Raw genomic sequence first — 26,874 nt, forward strand, 5'->3', positions numbered from 1 at the left:
TCTGGGGCTCCATGCAAGATCTCATCCCGTGGGGTCAAAATGATCATGAGAACGGTGAGCAAAGATCCCAGAACCACACGGGGGGACCTGGTGAATGACCTGAGAGAGCTGGGACCAAAGTAACAAAGGTCACCATCAGTAACACACTACAACAGCAGGGAATCAAATCCCGCAGTGCCAGACGTGTTCCGCTGCTGAAGCCAGTGCATGTCCAGGCCCGTCTGAAGTTTGCCAGAGAGCACATGGATGATACAGCAGAGGATTGGGAGAATGTCATGTGGTCAGACTAAACCAAAGTAGAACTTTTTGGTATAAACTCAACTCGTCGTGTTTGGAGGAAGGAGAATACTGAGTTGCATCCCAAGAACACCATACCTACTGTGAAGCATGGGGGTGGAAACATCATGCTATGGGGCTGTTTTTCTGCCAAGGGGACAGGACGACTGATCCGTGTTAAGGACAGAATGAATGGGGCCATGTATCGTGAGATTTTGAGCCAAAACCTCCTTCCATCAGTGAGAACTTTGAAGATGAAACGAGGCTGGGTCTTCCAACATGACAATGATCCAAAACACACCGCCCGGGCAACAAAGGAGTGGCTCCGTAAGAAGCATTTGAAAGTCCTGGAGTGGCCTAGCCAGTCTCCAGACCTCAACCCCATAGAAAATCTGTGGCGGGAGTTGAAAGTCCGTGTTGCTCGGCGACAGCCCCAAAACATCACTGCTCTCGAGAAGATCTGCATGGAGGAATGGGCCAAAATACCAGCTACTGTGTGTGCAAACCTGGTAAAGACCTATAGTAAACGTTTGACCTCTGTTATTGCCAACAAAGGTTATGTTACAAAGTATTGAGTTGTATTTTTGTCATTGACCAAATACTTATTTTCCACCCTGATTTACCAATAAATTCTTTACAAATCCTACCATGTGGATTCATGGATTTTTTTTTCACATTCTGTCTCTCACAGTTGAAGTGTACCTCTGGTGCAAATTACTGACCTCTGTCATCATTTTAGGTGGGGGAACTTGCACAATCGGTGGCTGACTAAATACTTTTTTGCCCCACTGTATGGTGCATATGTGTTATTTACAAAATCAGACACTGGGTATTAGTGAAATCTCGTGGACACTTAAAGACACTATACAGAATAGTTTAACAGTGTTAAACAAGTAATTATTAAAGTAATTAATGAAGCCAAATTAAAGAAAAAAATTTAAACTGTAACCAGACCTGTGAAGGCACAAGGGATGAACCATAGTTCTGTGATGCAAGTAAACATACTTGTACCGACTGACTATAATCTCTTATTTTATTACTGATGTATTCATGCGTCCACAGCATCACTCAGCCGCAATGAAAGAAGGCTATGAGGCTGCATGTGTGTTTGCATTATGGATGAATAATTAATGTGGTTTTATTGTTTTGTATGATTATATTCAGAATAAAGAACTAACCCTTTACTTAAACATGCAAAGCAGTTTATCACTGCACACCTCATTCAGCCAGGCTCTGCTCTCTCGTCTTCAGCTTGTTCAGAATGCTGCAGCCCGACTCTTGACAGGCACACGTAAACGTGACCATAATTTCCCAGTCTTGGCTCGTTCACACTGGCTTCCAGTACGTTCTAGAACTGATTTTAAGATTTTATTGCTTGTTTTCAAGTCTCTAAATGGATTAGCTCCTCGTGCCTCTCTGATCTGTTAACTAAAAATACTCCAAACAGAACTCTTAAGTTAGCTGATCAGTTGCTTCTGATTATTTCCTAGAAGCAGACTGAAACACAGAGGAGACCGGGCCTTTGTGATTGCTGCACCTAAACTTTGGAACGGTGTGCCTCTTCGAATTAAGATCTCTCCAACACTGAACATTTTTAAATCCCGTCTGAAAACACGTCTTTACTCCCTAGCTTTTAATTGTTTTGTTTTTGTTTTTTCTGTGTTTGTTTTACTTTTTTACTTTGTACAGCACTTTGGTCAACCTGTTGCTATTAAATTCTTACAAAGAAACTGATTGGTTTATTAATCCATTCATACAGTTCTATATTTCAGAGTGTTTTGACCTAAAATTCACACACTCATCCTCCAGTAGGTGCACTGGGGGGAACTCGGGTTTCAGTATTTCACCCAAGGACACTAAAACACACAGAGTAGAGCAACCGGGGAACAAACCATGACTTCCTGTACAGCAAATGTAGATTTGCACATATGAACAGGATGTTTTTAGTCTGCAATAGCTGATTTTTCTTTCCTCAGAGAAACAGACATGAATCAGTGAGGAGGGTGGAGGATTAGGTGAGACTCTGGGTCATGTGATTTAACAGAAAATCTGAAACAGGTGCAAGCAGTTTTGTCTTTTCAGACCTGAGCACTCAAAGGCTTCCACAGATCAGGGTGAACAGGTTGAAGCTGTTCTTTGGAGCACACGGTCACCTGGATACCTGACCTCACTGCTTAAACAATAGCAAAGCTGTAGGTTAATGTGTTTATGGCATCAGAGGTTTAAGTAACCTTCCTGGTTTTTCCAGGAAGGTTGTTTCAGACTCTGTTGTTAGAGAGCAGCACAACACAACAATTAATCTATTAGTTTTTGTTTCTGGACTTGAAATTCCCTCCTTATTTTCAGTATGTTTTAAACACACCTCTCACTTTTTCACATTTTGCCATGTGTTGAGCTAGAAAATGTATAAAACTCAAATACAACATATGGCTGCAAGCTTCATCCAGAAAAACTCCCTTTTAACAGGAAGAAACTTCCAGCATGAGGCAGCAAAGAGATGCTGAGGAGAGGAGAGCAGGGAGAGGATGGACAGACTGTTTTCACTTCTTGAAAGATTAGTTCCAAAATAAGAAATGTGTTTATTTGAATATATTTGTTACGTTGTTAGTAAACTCGGAAAATTCTAACAGATAGCTGATCCTTATAATACAGTTGAATAACTATTAAAAAACAGATAATGTAATATTTCTGTACAGGTTGCAGTCATTATGATGAACATGCTGTTGAAAGCTCTGCTCCTCTCGGTGATAATACACCTTCTCTTTTCTCTTTGTATAAAAAGACATTAAAAGTCAGTTTAATCTCCTAATTCACTGTTTAAAAATCCAAATCACACCAGATAATAAAGAAAAATGAATGGTCCAGTCTTGGTTCATGTACCAGTGAGACATTAAACTTCAGTAAAACTGCAGTTACGTAACTTTAATCTGAGCCAACCCGATTTGCTCAGTTGTAAATAAAACAGCGAACTAAATGTGACCCGACAGACAGAACCTGAATGAATTAAGTCCAGTGTTTAACCACTGAGAGCTAAAACTCAGGTGAGGTTTCAAAGCTGTGTGCCAGTGATTAGCTAAAAACAATAAAATGAGACAGATACGAGAGAGCAGTATACGGCGTGCCAAACACACAGGCGCAATCATGTTTAGCAAGCAAACTCTCAAGGAAATGGTTGTTAACTTCAGGAAGAGCTCAACGACTCACACCCCACTGCACATCAACGGATCTGCTGTTGAGATGGCCAACAGTGTGAAGTTCCTAGGTGTGCACATATCAGATGACCTCTCCTGGAACCTGAACACCACCACCATCATGAACAAAGCCCAACAACGTCTTCACTTTCTTAGAAAACTGAAGAAGGACAGTCTCCCTCCTGCCATCCTCATTTTACCAGGCAAGCATTGAGAGTAGAGCTGGGCGATAGAACGATAACGATATGTGTTGCGATAGAACTTTTTCTCGATAGAAAAATTAAACTATCGCGATAGACCTCGCCGCTCTTGTCCTCTTAAAAAAAAAAAAAAAGGTGCGTCACGTCACGTGACTTGATACGTACAGCACAAGTGCCAAGCCGCACATGTGTATTTGTTTGGGAAGCAGCCAGCCACCGTACCGCCCGGGTAATGGAGGAAATGAGTGTGCCGACTAGAAAAATCAACCGAGCGTGACCGAAGAGAAAACAGATGATGGTTCCAATGCCGGAGAGATTGTCGAACGGAAGAGCCATAGAAGTTCCGTAGTGTGAAGGTATTTCGGCTATTTCAAGTCTGACAAAAAACAGAGTAGCGTGCACTGTAAATTGTGCCGAAAGCAAGTCTGGAAATACAATGAACTGGTGCATGCGCTACGTCCACACGTACCCGGGTATTTTTGAAAACGCAGATTTTTCTATGCGTTTGCACCTTTCGTCCACATGTAAACGGCGTTTTTGGTCACTGAAAACGAAGATTTTTAAAAACTCCGGCCAGGGTGGATATTTTTGAAAACTCCATTTTTGCATTTATGTGTGGACTAGGAAAACTGAGAAAACGCAGCGTCAAAGGTGTGCACATTTTTTGACGTCACACTGTGCGCCACGTTATTGTTTCGGTGAAATGAATTTCTACAATACTGTTACTGTTAATTCTACTCTCTGCAGTGTTTAAATGCTTACATATACACACAGTTACTGTCCCTCCACACTTACGACTCGGTTCTGCTTCTATGCCCCAGCTTTGTTTACTTTTTCCCACCGAGGCTTCTAGACTTCTGATTGGCCAACATTTCTGCACGGTTAGGAATCTAGCGCCACCTGCTGCTTTGGCATGTTCATAGCAGCGTTTTCCTTCATTTCTGCCTTTATGTGTGGACGGGATTATTTTTTAAAACGAAAACGGAAAATCTCCGTTTTCAAAAATACCCGTGTACGTGTGGAAGTAGCCTCAGTCTCTGACTGGAAGCGCTAATTCGTCATTCGGCTTTTGTCAGACTAAAGTAACTGTTAAAACTGTTTGAAAAGCTCAGCTATACAACAAGGAGAGATTGAGAATTTCCTTTTAGTTCTCAGTTTATTTGATATTGACAAAAGTTAGTCAATTTTGTCTGTTCTTCTGTAAAACAAACTAAGATTTATTTTTAGAATTAATATTTTGTTTCTAAGTGGAATTGACAATTTAGTCTGTTTCGTTTGTTCTATTTTGAAACTTAAACGCTTTAGCGGCTGCCTTTTGTGTAGTTTGAAATATTTGCCTTTATTTATCTGAAAAAGTCTCATGTTCCTTAAGTACATCTACCCTGTTGAACTTATTATGGGAAACAAATATTTAAATAAAAACACGCTGCTGATTATTTCACATTTTACTTGTGAGCAACGGCACATTTAAATCTTACAAATATAGTGATATCGTTATCGCCTGAAATGAAAAAAACATATCGTGATATGAAAAAATCTTATATCGCCCAGCTCTAATTGAGAGTGTCCTCTGCTGCTACATCACTATCTGGTACGGGAACTGCACCTTTGCTGAAAAGAAGTCTCTGCAGCAGATAGTGAGGACAGCAGAGAGGATCATTGGAGGCCTCTCCCACCCATCTCCCAACTCGACGACAGACACATCATCCGACGTGCGAACAGCATAGTGAAGGAAACTTTCCACCCCTCACATGAAGTGTTCTCCCTCCTTCCATCTGGCAGACAGTTTTGCAGCATCAAAAATGTAACGACTACACACTGTAAGAGCTTTTACCCTCAAGCAGTCTGAGCCCTCAACTGACTACCACCAAAGGACTGATATACACAAACACTTTTACAAACACCTTACAATACTCACCAAAAGACTCAAAAACAAGACAAACATCCACAAATCTTCTGCAAACTGGACCTGGGAACAACATGCTTATTTGCACACTCAGTCACATAGTTACTGAACACCAGTGTTGGGTAAGTTACTTTAAATTAGTAACTTAGTTACATTACTAGTTACTTCTATCAAAAGTAACTCAGTTACTTCAAGTTACTTGTTACTTTCAAAGTAACTAGTTACTAGGGAAAGTAACTTTGGTTTTACTCAGAATTCTCTTGTTAATGTGTTGCTTCCATAACTTTGCCAGTCTTCTAGCTTGCTTACTTGCCACAAGTGCACTGTGCCACCTACCAATAAAGAAAAAAAATGTGCACATTTCCACGAGAGAAATCCCACGCCTGGACCGTCATTGACGCTGCCATGATTCTAGCCTATGTCACAGCGTCATGTGCGCTTTTTACATCCAACACAAAAACTGCAGTCGTGGTGCTTTCAATTGTACTCAGAACTCGGAAATCCTGCCTTCCGAATAGGAAGATGTAGGTAACACCAGACTGCAGATGAGCTGCATACAGGGCTGGACTGGGACAGAAAGTTGGCCCGGGTATTTTGACTAGAGACTGGCCCACCATTATAGGAAAAATCATAAAGCCTTTGAATGAAAATAAACACAGTGATGTACGCTGTTTTGATGGTATATATGCATCAATCTATCAATCGTTTGTTGTAAGAAACACACAGTCGCAGAGAGAGAGAGAGCGTCGCCCTGTAACCATGGCAACCGCATGCCGCCTGGAACAAAGAGCGTAGCTGTCAAACAAAACCCAAACAGTCCTGACAAAATGAAACAGGAAAGTACCGCAGTGTAATCCATTTATTTCAACAAAGTAACTGTATTCTGAATACCACCTTTTTAAACGGTAACTAACGGAATACAGTTACTCATATTTTGTATTTTAAATACGTAACAGCGGTACATGTATTCCGTTACTCCCCAACACTGGGTGTGACAGTTTCTGTGTGGGTGTGTACCTATATGTTGTTTCCATAGGTACATAAAAATCTACAGACACAGAGGCAAAACCACAATAACTACGGCTCGCCTTCATACTCTTCAAGGAATCATGGGGATTTCAAAGTTACAGAGAATGATAGATGATTTGTGTTTCTGTGAAGAGGTTAAAGTAGAAAAAACAAGTCTCATTATTGATGGTGCAGCTCTTTATTATTGTTTGTATTATAATTCTGATCCAAAGCTGGACCAGCGCTGTGGAGGAGATTATCCTGGATTTAAAGACGATGTCTGTAAGTTCTTTGAGGCTTTGAAGGACTGCGAAGTCACTCCATACATCTTCTTGGATGGAGCTGCAGGATCAGAGAAGCAGAAAACTCTTCATTCGCGTCTAAAGCGTAGACTAGAAAATGCAAAGACAATAGCAGAGAGTGAGCCTGACGCTGCACCACAAGGATGTAACGTCTTACCACCTCTGGTAAAAGATGTCTTCATAGAAATCTTGAAGGAGAAAGACATAGAGTTTAAACAGTGTTTAGGAGAGGCAGACCCTGAAGTTGTTTCTGCTGCAAATCAGAAACAATGTGCTGTGCTGTCCCATGACGCAGATTTCTGCATCTATGATGTGAACAAAGGTTTCCTTCATCTTGACAACTTTGAGTGGAAAAGAAAGAAGGATGGCAAGATTCCTGCTAAGCTCTACACACGTTCAAAGTTTTGTGAGCATTTTAAATTGGACCCTGCTCTCATGCCAGTCTTTGCTTCAATAGCAGGAAATGATTATTCAATATTAAAAGACAATGGTACCTTTGCAAATGAATCATCTTCATCTGGTGAGTACAGGATTAAAAGACTGGATGGTATACTCAGGTTTTTAAGTAAAGTGAATCTGCATGGTTTGAACGACTCACAGAAGAGAGAACGTGCTCTGAGTCAAGCTTTAAGTCATGTTGGTAAAGAAGAAAACCAAACTTTCAAACTCTCCATTCAAAAGTATGTTCAACCAGAAAAAACAAGTTCTGAGTTGCCATCATGGGTGCGTAAAAAAGTTGAGCGTGGAGAAATCACCACTTTCGTCATAAGTGTTGTGGATCAGAAGACAATGATGCTGCCTGTTCTTGTGGAGGACTTTTCACAGCACAGTAGTTACACAGCTGCTTACCCCATCAGACAGTACTTCTATGGACTGTTAATTGGAGGTCAGATGTGCACTGAATATGACAGGGATAGAGAAGAGATCAAAGACAAACGTGTCCCATCCATAGGGAAACAACTGCAACTAGAGCATCTGCATAAGGTACTGAGGTTAATCATGAAATATGTGTTTAATTACTCTGACAGGTCATAGATGTGTTTCTGTGGTACACGTGAGCATCTTGTCTGTGTGGTACCTTTCTGTGCAGGCTCCTGAGGGTTTGCGTCGCAGAGTGTTTGAAGAAGCTCTGCAGGTTCAGACTTCAGCCTTAGAAAACATCCCCGACCAGCTGAAGCTGCCAGTCTGTGTGACTGTTTTCTGGTTTAACAACTTAAAGCTTGGCCAAAAACCTGAAACTGTCCACTGCCTCCACGCCCTCCTGCTGGGGTTTGTGTGTGATCGTGATGGTCCAGGTAAGTCTCTGAGCTCACTGAGCAACATGACTGATATTTTACTAGCAAATACATGGAAATATGTGTAAATCAGTATTTTCACTCATTACTTTATTAGTAACACTTGTGATACGCCTGCTATTGTTTTCACTCCTAATTAGTGTTGTTGTTTATTTTGTTCTCTTTGTGTCTGTCATTGAAGTGGACTAATTATTAGGAACATCTAAATGTGATTCAGCCCAAAAAGCATCAAAAATAATATAAAAGTGTGAAATAAGGTGAGATGCATGTTTCAGTTTAAGTGGTCCCAATATGACCTCGATGATATAAGAGAGATAAGACTTTATTGATCCCGTGGTGGGGAAATTTGTGCATTACCTCAGCTCAGGTACGGCTAGCAGAAGAAAAATTGAAAAAAATACAAATAAAATATAAACAAATACAAAATAAGTAAGATAATACGCTACATGCAATGGTTGCATACACAGTATGTGATTATGGATGGAGGGTTGTGGAAATATGCAAGTAACTATTCTACCACTACTATTACTATGTAAGTAATAATATCATTGAATGAGGAGGAAAATACATTATATTTATACATTATATTTCATAGATTTTGCTAATAAAGTAGACATCTACATGACATCATAACCTGAGCAGAGTTAGATTAGGCTTAGTTTGTCTCTCAGACTGGAGAGATGGTTTTAGAGACAGCTGAATGAAAGTCACAGGTCTGCAAGCATCACACTGTTTTCAAGCCAATATGTCCCACTGCTGATTGAAAGGAAAAAAAAGGAAATCAGCGTTCATTATTCTGCTGTAACTCTGTGAAACATAGTTTATTAGCTGTATTTCTTATAAATTGGCATTTTGTTACAGTTTCACAAAGACAGTTAAGTCTGAACATTTAAATTTTACAGTTATCTACATAATTACATTCTTTATGGTTAAGGAAGTGGGTCCACATAGACTATTTATACAGAGGATATTTCCCTGCATGTTACAGCAGGTTATAGTCTCTTTGAAAGCAGTCAGCAGATGGACTGTAGTCAGAGTTCCTGATGCTTCCACACAAACTGCTGCTGGTCTCTGGTTCTGTGTCACTGAAACTTTGTCTTATTTTGTCTGTAGAGGACGAGTTTGAGAGGAAGATGAAAACTTTAAAGGATGCAGCTATCAGGAGGAAATGGCAGCCCCGTGTGGCTCATGCTTTCAGCCAATGGCTGTGCTGCATGAGGCAGAGCCTCCACCTGAACCAGCTGCTGTGTTCCCCTCTACCAGAACCTCAGTGTGCCCGGTAAACACCAGACCAATGATGCGCTCCACAGATGTGTAACACACTTCATCAACTTTAACTGAGATTTTCTGCTTTGTCAGGCTTTACTGTGGACCTCTCCTTCATCGGCTGGCAGATGAAGAGACGTTTGAAAAACTACTGAAAACACTGAGAGGAAAAAAGAAGAAATTATATCAGGATTTAAAGACCATTTTTCATCTACTCGCACGGAAAAAAACTCTGGTTATTGGCGACTCTGTTCTTAAAGATGTGGACCCAGAGATTCCAGCAACTACACTCACATACAGATCAGGGGCCACAGCAGGCGACATTGAGGCTAAACTGAAACTCCTGGCTCAGGATGAACATAGATTTGATAAAATTGTAATTCATGTCAGCAATAACGACATCCAGAATCATCAACTGGAGGTCATAAAACCTAAAATTGAGTCGGTGTGTAACTTTGCAAAAACGATGTCGGATTCTGTAGGTTTCTCTGGTCCCCTCCCCAGTCGAACCAATGCTCACATCATTAGAAGCCTGTCATCGTTTAACTGCTGGCTGTCTAACTGGTGTCCAGAAAACAATGTGGGCTTCATAAATAACTGGAAAATGTTTGGGTTAAAACCTGGTCTCATTGAGAGCAACCACATCTATCCAACTTGCGAGGGTGCAGATCTCATTTCTAGAAAACTGGCCAAGTTTATTCTGAGTTAAAAACAGAAAGCTGAGGTGTTTTCAGTGTTACATTATTATATTAGATAGTCTGACTCACCTGGTGACGTTCTCAGTCTAATGCACATTTTAAAGAAACAGCAGATGTTTTCTATTCAACACAAATGCTCTTTGACAATGAAAGTTAAGAACACAGAGAAATGCAGTGATGCAGGTTCGGGAGCGACGGCTTCCTCACCTCCTCCCTGCTTTTGTCTTTTGGATAAACATGATGACATTTTAAAAACTGAAAGTAATGCATGAATAAAACTTGACCCTACCTCTAAATTAAATACATTAAGTAGAAAAGAAAAAGTAAACCAGTGAAATGTAGAAGCAGGCTATCGGTTTGGTTTGTTTTATAACTGAACTGAATGAAAGTGGGCTGACGAAGAGGAGTCTTTGAGCAGCCGGAAGCTGAAGAAAGCAGGACGATGTGTCTAACAAGCAGCAGCTGAGAGAGGAAGCGGAGGAACACATCAATGTTTTATCAGAGTCTGTCTGTTATTTGTTCTTTGCTGTAACAAGAGACCGAGGTGGACATATTTAGCAGGTATTGTCTAACAACACATGATTAGCACAGGAAGTTAATTCACTGCAGTTTTATTTATATAGCCCCAAATCACAACAGTCGGCTCAAGGAGCTTATTTTAAGATAAAGAAAATGCTTTAATGTTCATGAAAGGATGAAGATATTTAATGTGTTTGTTATAACAGCTTAATTATCATTTGTGCCTGCAGTGTGACCATGCAGTGGTCCACAAATCTGGAATAATTTTCAAATCACTTCAAAAACATTAACATCTTTCTCTTCAAATGCAACACAACAGTTGCAACAAAATCTTTTAAATATAATTGTATATTTTATTATATAATGCAAATTATGAATACTGTAAAATATGTCTGATTTTGAAAGAATTTTTCTTGTGATAGAGTACTATTATTTCTGTCTACATATACTGGATTATATATACTGAATTTTTATCATTATTGTGTTTTTCTGGATCATTTAGTGATTTAGCTTGGTGTTATAGTTTACATATTTAAAAATGTAGATGTATTTTTCTGTATATTATCTCAAGTTTTGGGCCAAATAACTATTACAACCAAATAACTCTACAAATAACTACCTTATACGTTATGATCTTGAAATTCGTATTTCATTTGTGAATAAACGGAAACTGTTTCTCAGAGACTTTTCCGTCAGTTTCTGAATTTATTGTCAGGCTTTTGCTTGTATGTCGCAGCACTCTGCAAATTACTTTTGAATAAAGTTACACAGATCAATAACGAGTTTGTTCCTGTTCCATGTGAACTATCCAGATAAAGCTGGAGGTTAAGAATAAAGCATTGGTGATGTTTTCCTCTCATCTCCTTAGTCCTGTTTGGAAATAAAGAGAATCTCAGACAGATGCTTATTTTCACCCCAGTTAAAGTATCTGTATTAAAAGTCAATCCACATGTTTTCTCTGTATTACTGTAAAGTCTTTAGAATCAGAATCAGAATACTTTATTGATCCCTGGGGGAAATTATTTTTTGTTACAGTGCTCCATTTTAAACCAATATTAAGACAAGACAGACAATACACTAACTAAGAATAGTATAATATATACATATATATACATACATACATACATAAGTCACTCATAAATAAATAGTTGGAAAAGAAACATGTGTAGCTGTAGTAGCAAACAGTGTGTTACACTTTAATATAAAGCGCTTTTAGGAAACTTATATAAATATAATCGAACTGAACTAAGGGCTCTACAGGGAAATGCTTTACCTTACTGTAAACAGCTTCACCTTGTGGAAGAACACAGTTATTACAACCAGTAACGCTGCAGTCTCCACTGGTCAGGTTATTATCTGCAGCTGAAAACATTGAAGCAGACTTTAGAAAGTACCCCTGCTACCTGTGACACGTACAGGATCCTCTGTGATGGTTTTTCTCACGTCTCAAATGTCTGTCCTCCACCTCTGAGCAAGAAACCCTTATCATGCTGAGGGAGATCTCTGCTCCTGACATAAGGAGAGAAGAGGCTGCAGGAGTTTTTACCTTCACAGTGCTGTGACACAGATGCAGTCACATTTTTAAAACTTTCAAAATAAGTCAGAAAAGTTTGAAATTTCTTCTATGAAACTTAAAAAGCTGAATTTCAAAATAATCCAAATTAATCCATTTAAAAATGTTTCAAAAAGAAGAAAAATGTCAAATTAACATTGATTTATTTCACATTTAAACATTTACAGACACCATTACACCTTACACCAGCTTAAACAGACACTTATTTTGAAAAGCCAGGCTCATCTCATCCAAGTATCGCTTTAGAGACCAATCGATCAGAAATAATTTAGTCTAAATCTACACTGAACTTTTTTAATTTTTTTTTTACAACTTTATACAAAAACATCTGTTTACATGTTTGTTTGTATATCAGTAGTGGGTGACCAATCAGCTGTCAGAGCTGAACAAAAACACAGGAAGTGATGCTCAGTTTACGTGAAGGAAAACAACTGCCACCACTGTTTGTCCAAACATAAGCAGGAAGTGACATCATTGGGGAGGAGGTGACACAATCTGGTGATTCTTAGTGGTTGCTAGGTAACAGGACTCAAGTGCTGATGTCGTCACACGAGCAGGTCTTTTTCGTCTCATTTACAAGATGAGAAATGTCCTGTTGTCATGACAACAGTCTCTGTAGTAACAACCTAGCTGGCCTTGGCATCCAGCAGCAGCACCCTCATCAGCGTCCTGGCGGCGGCCAGCAGCGCTCCGTGCAAAGCATACTGGGCTACCAGCACGCCAAAACCTCGGTAGAAGCCAGCCCCGCCTTCCTTGCGGCTGATGGCGTGCAGGCAGTCAGAGAAGCCATCATACTGCGTGTTTACGGGCACTACCAGCGGGCTCCCGCCATTTCCCACCGCGACCACTCCATCGGTGGCATCAATGATGGTGCGCGTACCCTGCAGAGCCAGGCGATGTAGCACCGTCTCAAGAGGAAACAACACCACGTCAGCCACCAGAGAACCCGCCCAAGATGCCGCCAGCTCGGGGAAGTAGGCATCCAGTGGATTGGATGGTTCTGCCCGCTGCTTCTTGCTACGCTGGTGCAGCCACAGCACCACCCGCTGGATGGAGGTAGCCACGGCATAGCGCAGAATGGCATGCAGCGCAGCGGGAAGCAGCAGGCATCTGAGAGGAAGCAGGCGACGACTGTGAGGTGCGCCGACACCCAGCAGTCGAGCAACACCCTCACGGACGCAGTCCAGCAGGCCAGAGGACGACTCATCCCGCACAATCTCGCTCTGAAGATGGAGAGAGGAACACAGGTCCGATCAAATGATCAATTTAAAAAAAACAACAACAACAACAACAACAAAAAAACACACACACACACACACACACACATCCAGCTAATCATTGCTCTAAATCAGCGGTTCCCAACCCCCGGGCCTCGGACCGTGAGTGAGTCGTTTGGTGCCGGGCCACAAGAGTTGAGGCTCAGGTGTGAAATGTATAGTTTTAAGGGTTTTTATCGGTTTTCAGCGTTATTTTGTTATCGTTTTTATCGTTAACTCGTTTTCCTTGGTCTTTTCACGTGTGTTATGAATAAATCTTCTTTTTTTCGGTACCGGTACTAGTTTTATTTTATTGTATTTATCCGCGACACCTTAAAGGCCGGTCCGTGAAAATATTGTCGGGCATAAACCGGTCCGTGGCGCAAAAAAGGTTGGGGACCGCTGCTCTAAATGACTGAACAGCTGCTCCTCAGCTTCCTGTTTGTGTGACATCATCATGCTCTCGTTGTTTCAAACAGGAGCCGTGTGGCTGATGGCGTCATCAATCTCACACAACGCTGGTAAGGTGTTGGAGAGATTATGCACCACTTTATGTGATCTCATGGCAGTGAAGGCATAAACCAACATCAAAAAGTCGCAACAACACCTCACTCTCATTGGTTGCTCTGTGAGTGATGTCATGAACAGAGAAAGAGGTTCTGATCTAGACCACTAGTTGGTAAACCTCATCATGTGATAAAAGGAAAGCTAATGAGCTGCTGCTAACTGACTGCTGTCATAAAAGAGGCATCGCTATTCAATAAACAATAATCAGTGACCTGCACGGTCTCAATGAGGCTGGCACAGTAAAATGGAAGAGCGACGACTGCCGTTAATCTGCAAGAGAGAGAGAGAGAGAAAGAGGAGGCGGGGTCAGTTTGTATCTCAGTCTCTGTTTAACAGCAAAAAAAAAAAAAAAAAAAAAAAAAAAAAAAAAAGAACTGACAGGTAAGAAGATGAAGAAGAAGAAGAAAAACTGACCCTTTAAGCAGCAAATGCCCAGCCACCTGTTTCCAGCTGCACCTGTGAGGAAGCTCCCTTCACGCACACACACACACACACACACACACACACACACACACACACGTCAGAGTGACGTTGTACAATACTGTATCCATGTGCTAGTGGGAGCAGGTGGTTACCGTGGCAGTGGCGTGAACTCGCTGATGATGCCCTCGGCTCCGAGCGTAACACCATGAACGATGAATGTGCTGCCCATCCCCTTCCACAGAGCCTTCACACCCTGATCAACACAACATATTAATCACCGACAACATAATAACACAATTTATATCCTGAAGTATAAATGCGTGTGGACAGGCCGACTCAGGTTAGTGGGAGGAAGCCGGAGTAGATCAGTAGTAGTCCTCCTTCCTGTGAGGCAACATCACAGTGCCCCCTCCATCATCAATAATTAAGTCTCTATTTTTATTCTTTTAATATTTATCTATGAGTTTTCATATTGTATTTATAATAAATACATTATACTGTATTATTATTTATTTAGATTATTCTGATCAGTTGTAAACCTCCATATTGTATCTGCATTTACTATTTTGCAATATTTAAACTTTTTAAACTTATTTGTAAATAATGTTAGAATACTTTCATTTTCCATTTTAATTTTAATATATTTAACTTTGTATTATTAAAAGAAATATTCTAAATGTCATTATGTCCAAATACATTTAGATTTTCCTATTTGATTAATATTTTTATACTGCTTTTTATACAAATATAATTATCATAATTTATAAGAAACAATCAAACATATTCAAAATGATCTTTTTACATATATTTTTATTCATCTTTGGGTTTTAGTGTGTCCCGTTACCTGAGCTTTGGTGATGCTGTACATTACAGCGACAGCGCTGAATGGAGTCAGGTGATAACACCGGGCGTGGTAGTTCACCTGATGTAAACAGCCAATCAGAGTGCAGCAACAGAAAGAGGAAAATAAAACATTTAATGTCTCAAAACGCACAAAAATGAAATAAAAAAGTTTCTCCCACGGCGTTAATAAAAGTATTTTAATCCATAGCCATCATTATTTATGGATCATTTATTGATAAGAAGGTGAGGTCATACCTGGCACTGTCTGCGGAACACAATGCAGGGGTGAGAGAGGACGTTCTCTGTGAACAGACTGAGTGCACACACACACACACACACACACACACACACACACACACACACACACACACACACACACACGTTTTAGTTAGAAACCCCCTGACTTCTCCAAACTCACACTTCAGCCTGTTTTTGGGATGAAAGTGTCAAAAAGTAAAACATCTCGCTTTTTGGTTGTCACTAATGGCGAGCACTGACACAGTCTCGTCCCTTTTTTGCTCTAATTTTTCCCTGTGATTAGAACCAAAATCACCACCAGCATCTTTGACTCGACAGTGGAGACTTTTGTTGCAGTGAGTCGCTGAAACTAAATGAAGCTTCAGCTTCAGTGGAAACACTGAGAACAGAAAGATGTGTGATTGTTCCCAACCATGGAGTCCAAACAGTTCAGACTGAATAAACTCATTCAAGCTGAATATTGGTCCACATGCAGTGACTCGGTCCGAGCCTCTGCTCATCTTGAAACCATGAGAAACGATTTCCTCACCTGACGAATCCAACCCCGAAGCCAGCGAATCGATTCAGCTGCTCTGCAACGACAAAAGCAAACACGATAAACTCGCACAGTGCAGGACGTCCATAAATAAAATCAATAACGGCTTTATTCACATAAGCTACCAAACAGTCTGCTGTCTAGTTCATTCATCACCGAGGATGATTCCACTGTTTTAATAACTTTTAACTCCAATAAAGTTAGTTAATAAGTAGTAAACTAAACATAGCACAACAAACACAAATTACAGAAAGCTGCCTTTGAGAGTTCAGGCGGTGCTGCAGAATAAAGCTGCTCATACCAGATATTTACTGTCAAGCTCGTTGGAGTTAGACTCTGTTTTGCGTTACTTACTGTATTTCCAGGTATGTTTGCATGTTTTAACACATCTTTGCATTTTGCGTTTCCCATTTTTCTTGCAAAATTTGAGGAAATGATGGGCGAGTCAAAATTTTACTATATTACTGTATTTACTATTTGTGCATTTTGTTAGCCAACTGGCTAATATAATTAGCCTTCTAGTTAACTAGCCGCTAGCCCAGTCCGTTTATTACATAATTACTCTGAGCTTGATTAGCTTGTGCGCTAGCTTCCGGTTAGCATGCATGCTGACAGGTCATCGGCGCCTATCAGACCATTATCTCTTTAGTTGGCCAGCTCTGGCTTCATCCTGTCATTAGCCAGCTAGACTAGGTGACTCTGAACCTGCACAACAACCTACCAGCGGGGGGCCTGCTGGGATTTGGAGCTTCCCAGCCGCTTGCAGAACCTGCGATCTCTCCCGGGGCGTCATCGAACAGAGGTGTCCGCTCTCCAGGGTGCAGGTTGCGGCTGCCCGGGATGTCGGGCGGCGTGGTGACCCAGTGGTGGAGCTGCGGTTCGGCGGGGGCTCCGGCGCTCCGAACCGGGTAGCCCGCTCCGTACAGCGGGTCATCCCGGCCACGGTACCCGAGCCCGTCGAAGCTGTCCGGCCGCCTGGAGGCCATGTCAGGGTCGGAGCGAGTGAGGGGGGCGACACTGATATCCGGCTAGCAGAGCTCAGGGGAGCGCATCAAAGTGTGCACGGACAGAAGACACGGTTTAATGGAGAACCTGTAACGACCTAATCAACCCGACCCACACCAAAACATCTACCTGCCACCCGGAAACACTTCTTTTTCTATACTTTGTATACCGGCTGACTGCTCGTGCTGCCTCCTACAGGCCATCAGAGAGTGGTGAACCCTAGCTGGGTTATGTCTTTCTGCACGCTCAAACGTTTGTGCTGGTTTGTGTTGCACAAACTTTCGGTTCAAGTGACTTCTTTAGTCTCAGCTGACTGCAGGTTTTCACAACCTTATGGAACTGACCTCACAGCCCATTGTTCATTTAGTAGGCTAGTTTCACTAATTGGAAATTATTTCACTTGTAGCACATAAGCACAGTGTGTATAAGGAAAGAACACAAACACACAACAAGAGTTGAGCAGATTTGTGAAAATGTGAAATACCTGCAGTGGTGTCAAAATGGAACCTGAAATTTTCCCTTTAAAAAAAATCCTCAGAGAGCTGCAGGAGCTGTACCGTTGTATCTAAAGCTGACAGATTATCATATCCAGGTAAAATAGTTTGATTAATCTGTAAGTTTTTAGCTAGTTTTATGGTTAATTTCAGGAACTGAATCATTGGTGATCAAATATACACATTTATTATAGCTAGAAAAACTAAATATATCTTTCAAATTTAAAATAGAGCATTTTCTAATATTCAAGGTTCAAGGTTCAAGGTTCTTTATTATTTGTCACATGCATAGTTATACAAGTATAACACACAGTGAAATGTAGCCTGACACGCTCCTCGACATGTGCAAAAATTGGGGGGGGTGTAGAGGAAGAACATTATATATATATATATATATATATATATATATATATATATATATATATATATATATATATATATATATATATATTAGGGGTGCAACGATACACAAAATTCACGGTTCGGTTCGGTTTGATACTTTGGTGTCACGGTTCGATATTTTTTCGATACAAAAAAATGTTCATGCATTTTTAATTTGTCATTTATTAAAATTATAAATATATATTTTAACTCAAAAGTACAGTTTTTGAATTTAACCCTAACCCTTGTGCGTGTTTTTTATTTTGACAGCGAATGCGCACCTGCGGACCACTTATGTGCAGCCCTGGTTATTTAGCTCATCATATTGCAGCCACAGAAATTCTTTTGTCCATGAAACCATAAAGCTGCACTTTCTTTTTGCCTCATAGTCTGATTTGTCATAACTTCTCCGTTTTGTGGTAAGCTTTTCTTTGGCTGTCACTTCTTCACCCTGACCTGTCTTGTTTGGCTCAGCAGAACTGAAATGCTTTTACACACGCACTCACATAAGCTCAGCGATTCTCTGCGCGATCAACCTCTCACATGTTTAAGCTTGCTGCGGGAGATTTCACTTGTCATGTTTGTGTGGCAGGATGAATGTTATCCCTCGGTCCAACCCACTTTCAGCCTGGCCCATTAGGGGGCGCTGGTATAAATAGTGGCCATTTGAGTGTCTCTGCATTGCTTGCCTGTGATCTCCTTTTTGGTCACCTGACTTCCTCGGTGTGGTAGAGATCGTTTGTGGGTTACTCCTCTAAAGTCTCCATCGCGGCTGGTCGTAGCTATAGAAGCCTCCACTGAGCTATTCTGCTTACATTCTATGACCCGGCTTACTTGGTACGTTATCAACTTTTGTTACGCTCTCTGCCTTCTATTGTTCGTTTATAGTAATTATTTATTATGTTTCGCAGGAAGTGTGGACCTTAGTTTTGCGCCAAGCTACGCGAACTGAAGTGCTGCTGTTTTGCCTTGCTGTGCTTTTACCGTCTGTTCCCGTTGTGAGAATTCTTTCCCTGCTGCTGTCAGCTTTCACAGTGGACGTCGGCGTGGACAACGGCTATATGCATGCCGGTTATCGGAGTCAGCTGGCGTGCATATTGATTGACTGTTAACTTATCGTCGTGTGGACGGCAAGTTGGAGCAGTACGGTGATTCCGTTTGCTCCAGATTTTAGAGTTTTATCCAGATTGTATGTTTTATTGCTTTTGATTTGTAGTTTGGATTTTTGTTACACCACTGGTGGGAGGCCCTTTTTCTAGCTGTAGATCACCAGTGTGGTCTTGCAGTTGGGTTATCCCCCGGTGCTACACATTAGTTTGTTGTAATATATTAAAATTTTCTTTGTTTCTTTTATTCAGATGCGGAGTGCCGACGTGGAGGAGACTAGGGTGCCTTGGTGGTGGGATCCCTTGAGTGTACACACCTGCCTTGTTTAGTTTATTAGTGTGAGTGTGTGATAGTGTGCTGCACTTGTGTTTTGGGTGTGTTTTCTTTCTTTAGTTTGTGTGTGGCATCCCTGCCCCTCCACTGGTAAGCCTCAGCTCTGAATACCTTTTTAAGCATATTTGTATTTGAATATTTATGATTATGTTTTTATTCGGTGTTTTAAATAATTACCAATAAATTGTGAATTTGTTGATCATTGAACCTCGTCTCTGGACTGAGTATAGCGAACCTAAGTGCCTTTCTGGTAATTTAGTGTTACTTTCAGTATTCTCTGGGTGAAATTCCCAGGGTGGCGTTGTCTTTTTAAAACTGCAAAGAGTATTTACTTTATATCCCAACCTCGTCTCGCCACATTTGCATAGTAAGCTAACGATTAATAAGACTATGTCAGAGGAATTGGTGCACAAATTATCATCACTCACAGATCAGTGCTGTCGCTCTCTATACACAGTTCGCACGATTGCAAAGTGAAAGCAAAAAAACAAGCGCAAATTCAAACGCGACTTCAATATGTCACATATTGACAGTGGCTCACCGATGCCAATGACATAATTACCCAGCTACATTTCCGAAAGAATGCAAAAGCATTGACATATATTTTTCCTACAATAGCCCGACGGGCAGGGAAGAGATAGATTTTGGTAGCCCGACTGAAAAAATCGCTAGCTCCGGGACGTCGGGCTAGCGATATTGCAAGCCCTGTATCTGATTGAGGAATCACTCATCTTTGGAAAAGAGAGTTTATTACAGAGAAATGTCTCTTTCCAAAATAAAAGCTATACTATCCGCTTCTTCTGGGCTATATTCTCAGCAGCATAAGGAGAATCATGTGCTAACAGCTGTCTAAATGACTCGGCTAAAGTTAGTAGCATGCTTGCTTTTTTTTTTGTCTGCTTCCACTTGTCTTTGCACTACGATGATGTCGGCGTAAATGTGCAGTCATATTCGTTGTGTTCCCACTAGTGCTTTCAGGTTAATCTCGTTGAAATTACCTTAACGCCACAACACGGCAAATCTCCGTTAACGAGCTACCGCCGATCACTCCATGCATGGGGCTAGACGGCCAACACCTTAACGAGCTAACTGCGCTAACACACTAGTTCACACCAATGTAATTGAGCATTGCATGGCACATTCAACATACTGTTTTACTTTAATCCATGACTCGCTTACCTTCAGGGTCATACGTCACATGAAAACCAAAATAATTCCAAACGCCAGATCTGAATGACGTTCAATTTGCCTGTTGCAAGGAGAGCTTAACTTCTGTCTCGCTAGCTTGCCCTGCGCTCTTCCTTCTGACTATGCTGTCTGTGTTGAGCGCTCAGTGGAACTGCGCTCGACAGTGCAGCCTAGGCGGAGTAGTCGAACACAGATTCACTGAGCGCTCAACACAGACAGCATCGTCAGAAGGAAAATTGATAAAATAAATTACAAATGTTGTATTGTTCGATACATATGCGTACCGAACCGAAAGCACTGTATCGAACGGTTCAATATCGATACGAATATCGTTGCACCCCATATATATATATATATATATATATATATATATATATATATATATATATAAAAATTAGATATCTGACTATTTTACAGGATAGACAATATAAACATATTTAAAAATTAGATATCTGACTATTTTACAGGATAGACAATATAAACATATTTAAAATTAAAGGAATTGAAATGTACATTGTGCCTTGGTTTAGTGTCTGGAAGAGTCCTGTCTCAGTCAATTATAGATGATGTGAGAGGGCGGGTGTGTGTGTTTAGGGCACGGATGGCTTGGGGATAGAAGCTCCTCTTGAGTCTCTCTGTCCTTGTCCGGAAGATGCGGAACCTTCTACCAGATTGCAGAAGTTGGAACAGTTTGTTGCCAGGATGGGACCGGTCCTTCAGTATCTGCGCTGCTCTAGTCCGGCATCTCCTGGTGTAGGTGTCCTGAAGCGGGGGGAGAGCAATCCTGCAGCAGCGTTCTGCTGTACGGATCACTCTCTGGAGAGCTTTTTGGTCCTTCACACAGCTGTTCCCAAACCACGATGTCATGTTCTGTGTGAGGATGCTCTCCACAGCGCCTGTATAGAAAATCCTGAGGATCTTTGGAGAGACCCTGAACTTCCTCAGTTGTCGTAGGTGATACAGGCGCTGCCTAGCCTTTTTGGTCTGGACCTGAATGTGGGCAGCCCATGTCAGGTCTGAGGAGATGTGGACACCAAGATACTTGAAGGACTGCACCCTCTCCACTGGAGCTCCATTGATGATAATGGGCTTGTAGTCTCTGTGCTGACCCCTTCTGAAGTCCACCACCAGCTCCTTGGTCTTGCTGACGTTCAGCTGGAGGTGGTTGTCCTGGCACCACGATGCCAGATTCTTCACTTCATCCATGTAGGCCGCCTCATCGTTGTTGGAGATGGCACCCAACACCACTGTGTCGTCAGCAAACTTCACAATGGTGTTGGAGCCATGGGTGGCCACACAGTCTGAAGTGTAGAGGGAGTAGAGCAGTGGCGAGAGGACAGATCCCTGAGGTGTTCCTGTGTTGATGGTGATGCTGTTGGAGAAGCACCTGCCCACCCTCACCACCTGAGTTCTGCCAGTGAGGAAGTCCAACACCCATGCACACAGACGGCTGTTAAGTCCCAGATCCCTCAGCTTTGTGAACAGTCTGCAGGGCACTATTGTGTTAAACGCTGAACTGTAATCAACAAACAGCATTCGCACATAGTTACTCTGTTTCTTGTCCACGTGGCTGAGAGTGGTGTGTAGGACGTGGGCGATGGCATCCTCTGTGGATCTGTTGGATCTGTAGGCGAACTGCAGCGGATCTGTGGTGTCTGGGATGGAGGAGGAGATGATGTTCTTCAGCAGCCTCTCAAACACCTTCATTACTACTGAGGTCAGTGCAACTGGCCGGTAATTGTTCAGGGATGAGGGTTTGCTGTTCTTGGGCACAGGGATGATGGTGGATCTTTTGAAGCATGTGGGGACCACAGACTTCGCCAGGGACTCGTTGAAGATGTAAGTGAACACACCTGCTAGCTGGTCAGCACAGCAGCGCAGCAGACGGCCGGTGATGCCGTCTGGCCCCGCCGCTTTCCTTGTGTTCACTCTCCTCAGTGCCGCTCGGACGTCATGCTCCGCGATGCTGGTCACCGGTCTCTCGCTGATGACGTCACTGTCCTCGGTAGTCAGGCGGTAGATAGCATTAGCCGCCTGGCTAACCTCGAAACGGGCGTAGAACCGATTCAGCTCGTTGGTGAATGCAGAGTCGGCGTTGATCGGCGCAGTGTCCCTGGCTTTGTAGTCCGTAATGGTGCGTAGTCCGTGCCACATACTCCGTGTGTCGCCCTGGTGGAAGCGGAACTCCACACGTTCCCGGTACCTGCGTTTGGCATCTCTCACCGCACGCCGTATGAGGCCGCTTTGTAGGCGCTCATATCGCCAGTGGTGAGACCCGCGTTGTAGGAGGTGGTCCTGGCGTTTACTGCAGTGCGGATCGATCTGTCCATCCACGGTTTCTGGTTTGGGAATGTGGTGACTCTCGCAGTGGGGATAATCTCCTCCGCTAGCATATTGACGAAGCATACTGCTACTTCCGTAAACTTGTTGATGTCGACTGCGCATGCTCTGAACATGTCCCAGTCTACGTCGTTGAGTGCGTCCTGTAGCGTAGCTTCTGATTGGGCAGTCCACCGTTTTACTTCCTTCGTGGTCACGTCTTCCCTCCGTATGCTTTGTTTATACTGGGGAATGAGGAAGATGGCGTTGTGGTCAGACTTCCCAAAAGCCGGGTGTGAGACAGCTTTGTAGCCCTGCTTGTATGGCGTGTAGCAGTGATCCAAAATCCAATCCCCTCTCGTTGGACACGAGACATGCTGGTAAAAGTTTGGCATGACTTGTCTGAGGTTCGCTTTGTTAAAGTCTCCTGCTACAATGAGGGCTGCGCCCGGGTCCTTGTTTTGAAGCCAGCTCAGCACATCATGTAATTCGGACAAAGCCATACCTGTGTCCGCTTGGGGTGGGATGTAGACCGCCGTGGCGATGACTGAGGTGAACTCACGGGGCAGATAGAAAGGGCGGCACTTAATGCTCAGGAACTCCAGATGTGGCGAGCAGCCGCTGGAGAGAGTAGAAATGCTCCTGGCATCACACCACTTTCTGTTTACCATGAAACACACTCCTCCACCTTTGGTTTTGTTCGACTCTGCCGTTCTGTCCGCGCGGAGCACAAAGAATGAATCCGACGGAGTTACGGCCTGGTCCGGCACGGTGGGGGACAGCCATGTCTCCGTGAAGCACAGAATGTTGCAGTCCCTCATGTCACGTTGGAAGGTGACCCTTGCTCTTAGGTGATCGAGCTTGTTCTCCATGGATTGTACATTGGCCAGTAGGATACTGGGCAGTGGTGCGCGATGCGCCTGCTGTCTCAGTCTGTTCCTAATACCAGCGCGTTTTCCCCGGCGCTTCTTTGTTCTGCGCCTCGGATGAGCGGCCCGTCCTTTGTTGTTCTCCGCGCCGCGTAGAATCTCTGGCGGCCAGGAAGGGTCAGGTTTAAAAGTGTCCAAGATTAGATGTGCAACCTTGGCACCGATTCAGTTGATCTTCTTGTGTGTGTGGAAAAATGTCACAAAACTGAAAACAGACTCTTTAATGTTTGAGTTCACAACAAACCTGATTTGCACAGGTAAGGCGTACAACATTGGAGTCTTTTCACTGTGCGTTAGTTTGTTTAATTAAGTGTAAAATTCTGAATGCTTTGATCTCTGAAGATAGCCCATATCGTACCTTAATAGTAAAACTGTTTATGTTGTTCTTTAGCTTTTCCTTAACCAGAGCAGACCTCTGTACTGCAGTGTCCCAGTGCTGGACAGTGTCTTTAACCATGAGGACACCAAGCCTGAATTTCAGCTGAGCTGGTAGTTTCTGGCAGTGCTGCTTAATCCACTGAACCAGAATCGGAAGCATGGATGGGGTGCCCCAATTGAGACTTTTTCTTTGCTAGTTGGCAAGTGGAGCATCCCACAGGCTGCTCTCAGGTGTTAGGGGTGCCTCATTCTAGAGTCTTCTACAGTCCACAGACTCACAGAGGAGGTCGTGGACACCAGGTCTTCCAGATCCCCAAGACCGTCAAAGACATGGAGGTAGTGTCCCATACGTTTGCAGGGCTAGTATGCCTCAGAGTTTTTCTGAAAGCAGCTGGTGCAATCGATTGCTGCCACATCTACATTAAGCCTCTGAGGGCCCATCATCTTACAGGCGGCTTGTGACCATCAGGGCTTTATTGACGCGTACCTGACCAGCCTCAGGTCAGTGTACGAGTCCAGACTGCTCCGCCACAGCCCACTGTGCAGGCAGTCAGTCTACCCTCCTCAAGGGCATTTTATCTTGGCAGATGGAGTGTACCCATGACTCTAATGTCCATTACGCCTCATCACTCCCTACAAAAGGCAAGTACGAGCTGTGGGAGCCCAGCGCGTCAACAGCCAATATTCCAGGGCACATTCTATTATGAAGACCAGATTCTGAGCCATCTTCCTGCAAGTGCTGGAGGTCATAACAGCATATGCTTCTTCTGCTTCCGTGCCGGTGACATCATGGCCCCGCAGAATGAGCCTGAGAAATATGCAGGAGTGGTTGAGAGGATGGCTGGTTTGGAGGCAGTCAGGGGTTCTCTCTGTCAGAGCAAACTCTCTGCTGTCCTGGAGGAGGTACACCAGAACACGACTACTTTTAACAGGCAAGCTAAAAAATTTAAGTATAGGTTCCTCTTATGTTTTTTTTTTTAGTGCTTTGTTAACCTGTTTTGTTTGTTGAAGAGTGACTAGTATCCACATTTTTTTTGTTTCATCTTAGTGGCAGCCACCGATGGACAATGGAAGGAAGCATCCAAAGCACTCTCTACAGACCACCCGACCAGAAAAGACAAGATACGGGTCTCAGGAGCAGTACAACATCCCTCTCTCTGATCTAGCTTCAGCAGAAACTGCCAGAGACTTCCTGTCCAGGCAAACATCGGGCCTGCTGTGCTATTAAAGTTCAAAGAAACAATCCAGGTACAGGTCAGTCAGATTAATCCTGTGGTCTGCACTATAAATACCTGTACATAGTTGTTTTCTTATCCTGTAAATATTCTTGATTCCTTGTATATATTCTCGTTTTGTTGTTACCTTTTCATTTTCTTCTATTTTATTAATCAGACATTTAAAATGTTCCAAATTATCTTTATGTTATAGATGTAAAAAAAAATTAAATAAAATATGCTGATGACAGTTATCTATGCATCCATCCAAATTCATATTATTGATAACACATATACATGTTTTGTATTTGATTTTTTAAATTGTCCCACTTCTTTTTAGCATGTAAGGGGTGACCTACCCCCATAGGCCCATCTTTTCCAGAATAATAGATAATTTTTTTGACAGCCTGGTAGAAAGAGAAACAATACTGTCCCATATACTGGCTCTCTTGATATCATAATTCAATTTCAATTTCAATTTTATTTCTATAGCACATTTAAAAGTCACAGGTACAACAAAGTGCCCCTGGGCCTAGGGCTCAGTCACTCTGGCACAGCTGGCTGCCGTCGGAGCTCTCGGGCACGTCACTGCAACCCCATCTGGCTTCTGCTCCGTGGCTGCTGGGTGAGCCCTCATCTGGGACTCTCCTCAGCTCTTTCCGGGATAGTGGCGCGGCTGCCCCTCTGTTAGTCTTCCTTGGACTCTTGTACTCTGAGGGTCTCTGGATGTCTGGAGCCTGGATCTCCTCCATACCTGCTTCATGCCCTGGAGGACGGGGCTATGGCCCCCCACACCCTCTAGCAGATCATTACATGAAGGAACCTTTTGAATACAAGCGCGCTCACGCTCACAGGTGTGCACACGGGTGCTCACACACACAAACTACACCTTTTTTGGCTGCTACCTCAAAGCACACTGTGCGCTGTCGATCCTACGTGCTGCACAATAATATTCCATATTATATACACATAGATTATCGTGATGATGTTGTTTATTATATCGCTCTCTTTTTTGCTTGTTTTCTCTTCTTTCTTTTTTTTCTCTCTCAACAGGTGATCTGAGTGAGTGAGTGAGTGAGTGAGTGAGTGAGTGAGTGAGTGAGTGCAAGTTCGGTGAGTGCAAGTTCGGTGAGTGCAAGTTCGGTGAGTGCAAGTTCGGTGAGTGCAAGTTCGGTGAGTGCAAGTTCGGTGAGTGCAAGTTCGGTGAGTGCAAGTTCGGTGAGTGCAAGTTCGGTGAGTGCAAGGGGCGTCTGTATCCAGTAAGGGTCCTAAGGCTAGACCCCCTATGCTAAGCAAGCCTACCGCAGACATGAGCGAGACAGATAAATATGAAGGCATGCCGGCTCGGACGTCGCCCGGATCAACAAGGTCCGCGTCAGGTGTTGAGGAACCAGGGCACCCTGACGAAAA

General features: G+C 42.8%; 2 protein-coding genes, 1 long non-coding RNA gene and 1 pseudogene across 4 annotated transcripts; 3 read left to right on the top strand and 1 right to left on the bottom strand.

Moving 5' to 3' along the window:
- Positions 1-6,682: 6,682 nt before the first annotated feature.
- LOC146665588 (single-strand DNA endonuclease ASTE1-like) lies at positions 6,683-10,153 on the top strand. Its single transcript, XM_085410947.1, has 4 exons — positions 6,683-7,867; positions 7,974-8,178; positions 9,292-9,457; positions 9,538-10,153. Exons 1-4 carry the CDS (start codon positions 6,683-6,685, stop codon positions 10,151-10,153), a joined length of 2,172 nt encoding a protein of 723 aa, XP_085267073.1.
- Positions 10,154-12,360: 2,207 nt separating this feature from the next.
- Positions 12,361-17,303, bottom strand: slc25a46 (solute carrier family 25 member 46). Its single transcript, XM_085413318.1, has 8 exons — positions 16,838-17,303; positions 16,111-16,153; positions 15,579-15,636; positions 15,325-15,402; positions 14,633-14,733; positions 14,472-14,528; positions 14,270-14,327; positions 12,361-13,457 (listed from the first exon to the last, which is right to left on the bottom strand). The coding sequence occupies exons 1-8, from the start codon at positions 17,100-17,102 to the stop codon at positions 12,861-12,863; spliced, it is 1,257 nt and encodes a 418-aa protein (XP_085269444.1). The 5' UTR covers positions 17,103-17,303; the 3' UTR covers positions 12,361-12,860.
- A 1,293-nt stretch (positions 17,304-18,596) lies between these two features.
- On the top strand, positions 18,597-19,643 carry LOC146665590 (uncharacterized). The gene is made up of 3 exons (XR_014912630.1): positions 18,597-18,833; positions 18,908-19,139; positions 19,355-19,643. It is a non-coding gene; the product is annotated as an uncharacterized LOC146665590 (long non-coding RNA).
- Positions 19,644-22,690: 3,047 nt separating this feature from the next.
- LOC146665591 (uncharacterized) lies at positions 22,691-26,541 on the top strand (annotated as a pseudogene). Its single transcript, XR_014912629.1, has 3 exons — positions 22,691-25,182; positions 25,299-25,498; positions 25,957-26,541. The product of XR_014912629.1 is annotated as an uncharacterized LOC146665591 (transcript).
- The last annotated feature ends 333 nt before the right edge of the window (positions 26,542-26,874 follow it).

This window comes from Rhamphochromis longiceps, linkage group LG7, assembly GCF_057381845.1.
Source record: "Rhamphochromis longiceps isolate RC_006_pf linkage group LG7, R_longiceps_female_GT1.1, whole genome shotgun sequence".
NCBI classification, from domain to species: Eukaryota; Metazoa; Chordata; class Actinopteri; order Cichliformes; family Cichlidae; genus Rhamphochromis; species Rhamphochromis longiceps.

Coding starts and splice junctions, on each gene's coding strand:
- LOC146665588 (XM_085410947.1), top strand. CDS start 6,683: ATGGGGATTTCAAAGTTACAGAGAATGATAGATGATTTGTGTTTCTGT. Junction 7,868..7,973: donor AACTAGAGCATCTGCATAAG/GTACTGAGGTTA, acceptor CTTTCTGTGCAG/GCTCCTGAGGGTTTGCGTCG. Junction 9,458..9,537: donor CCAGAACCTCAGTGTGCCCG/GTAAACACCAGA, acceptor CTGCTTTGTCAG/GCTTTACTGTGGACCTCTCC.
- slc25a46 (XM_085413318.1), bottom strand. CDS start 17,102: ATGGCCTCCAGGCGGCCGGACAGCTTCGACGGGCTCGGGTACCGTGGC. Junction 15,403..15,578: donor TGTTCCGCAGACAGTGCCAG/GTATGACCTCAC, acceptor TGTTTACATCAG/GTGAACTACCACGCCCGGTG. Junction 14,734..15,324: donor ACAGCATCACCAAAGCTCAG/GTAACGGGACAC, acceptor TGTGTTGATCAG/GGTGTGAAGGCTCTGTGGAA.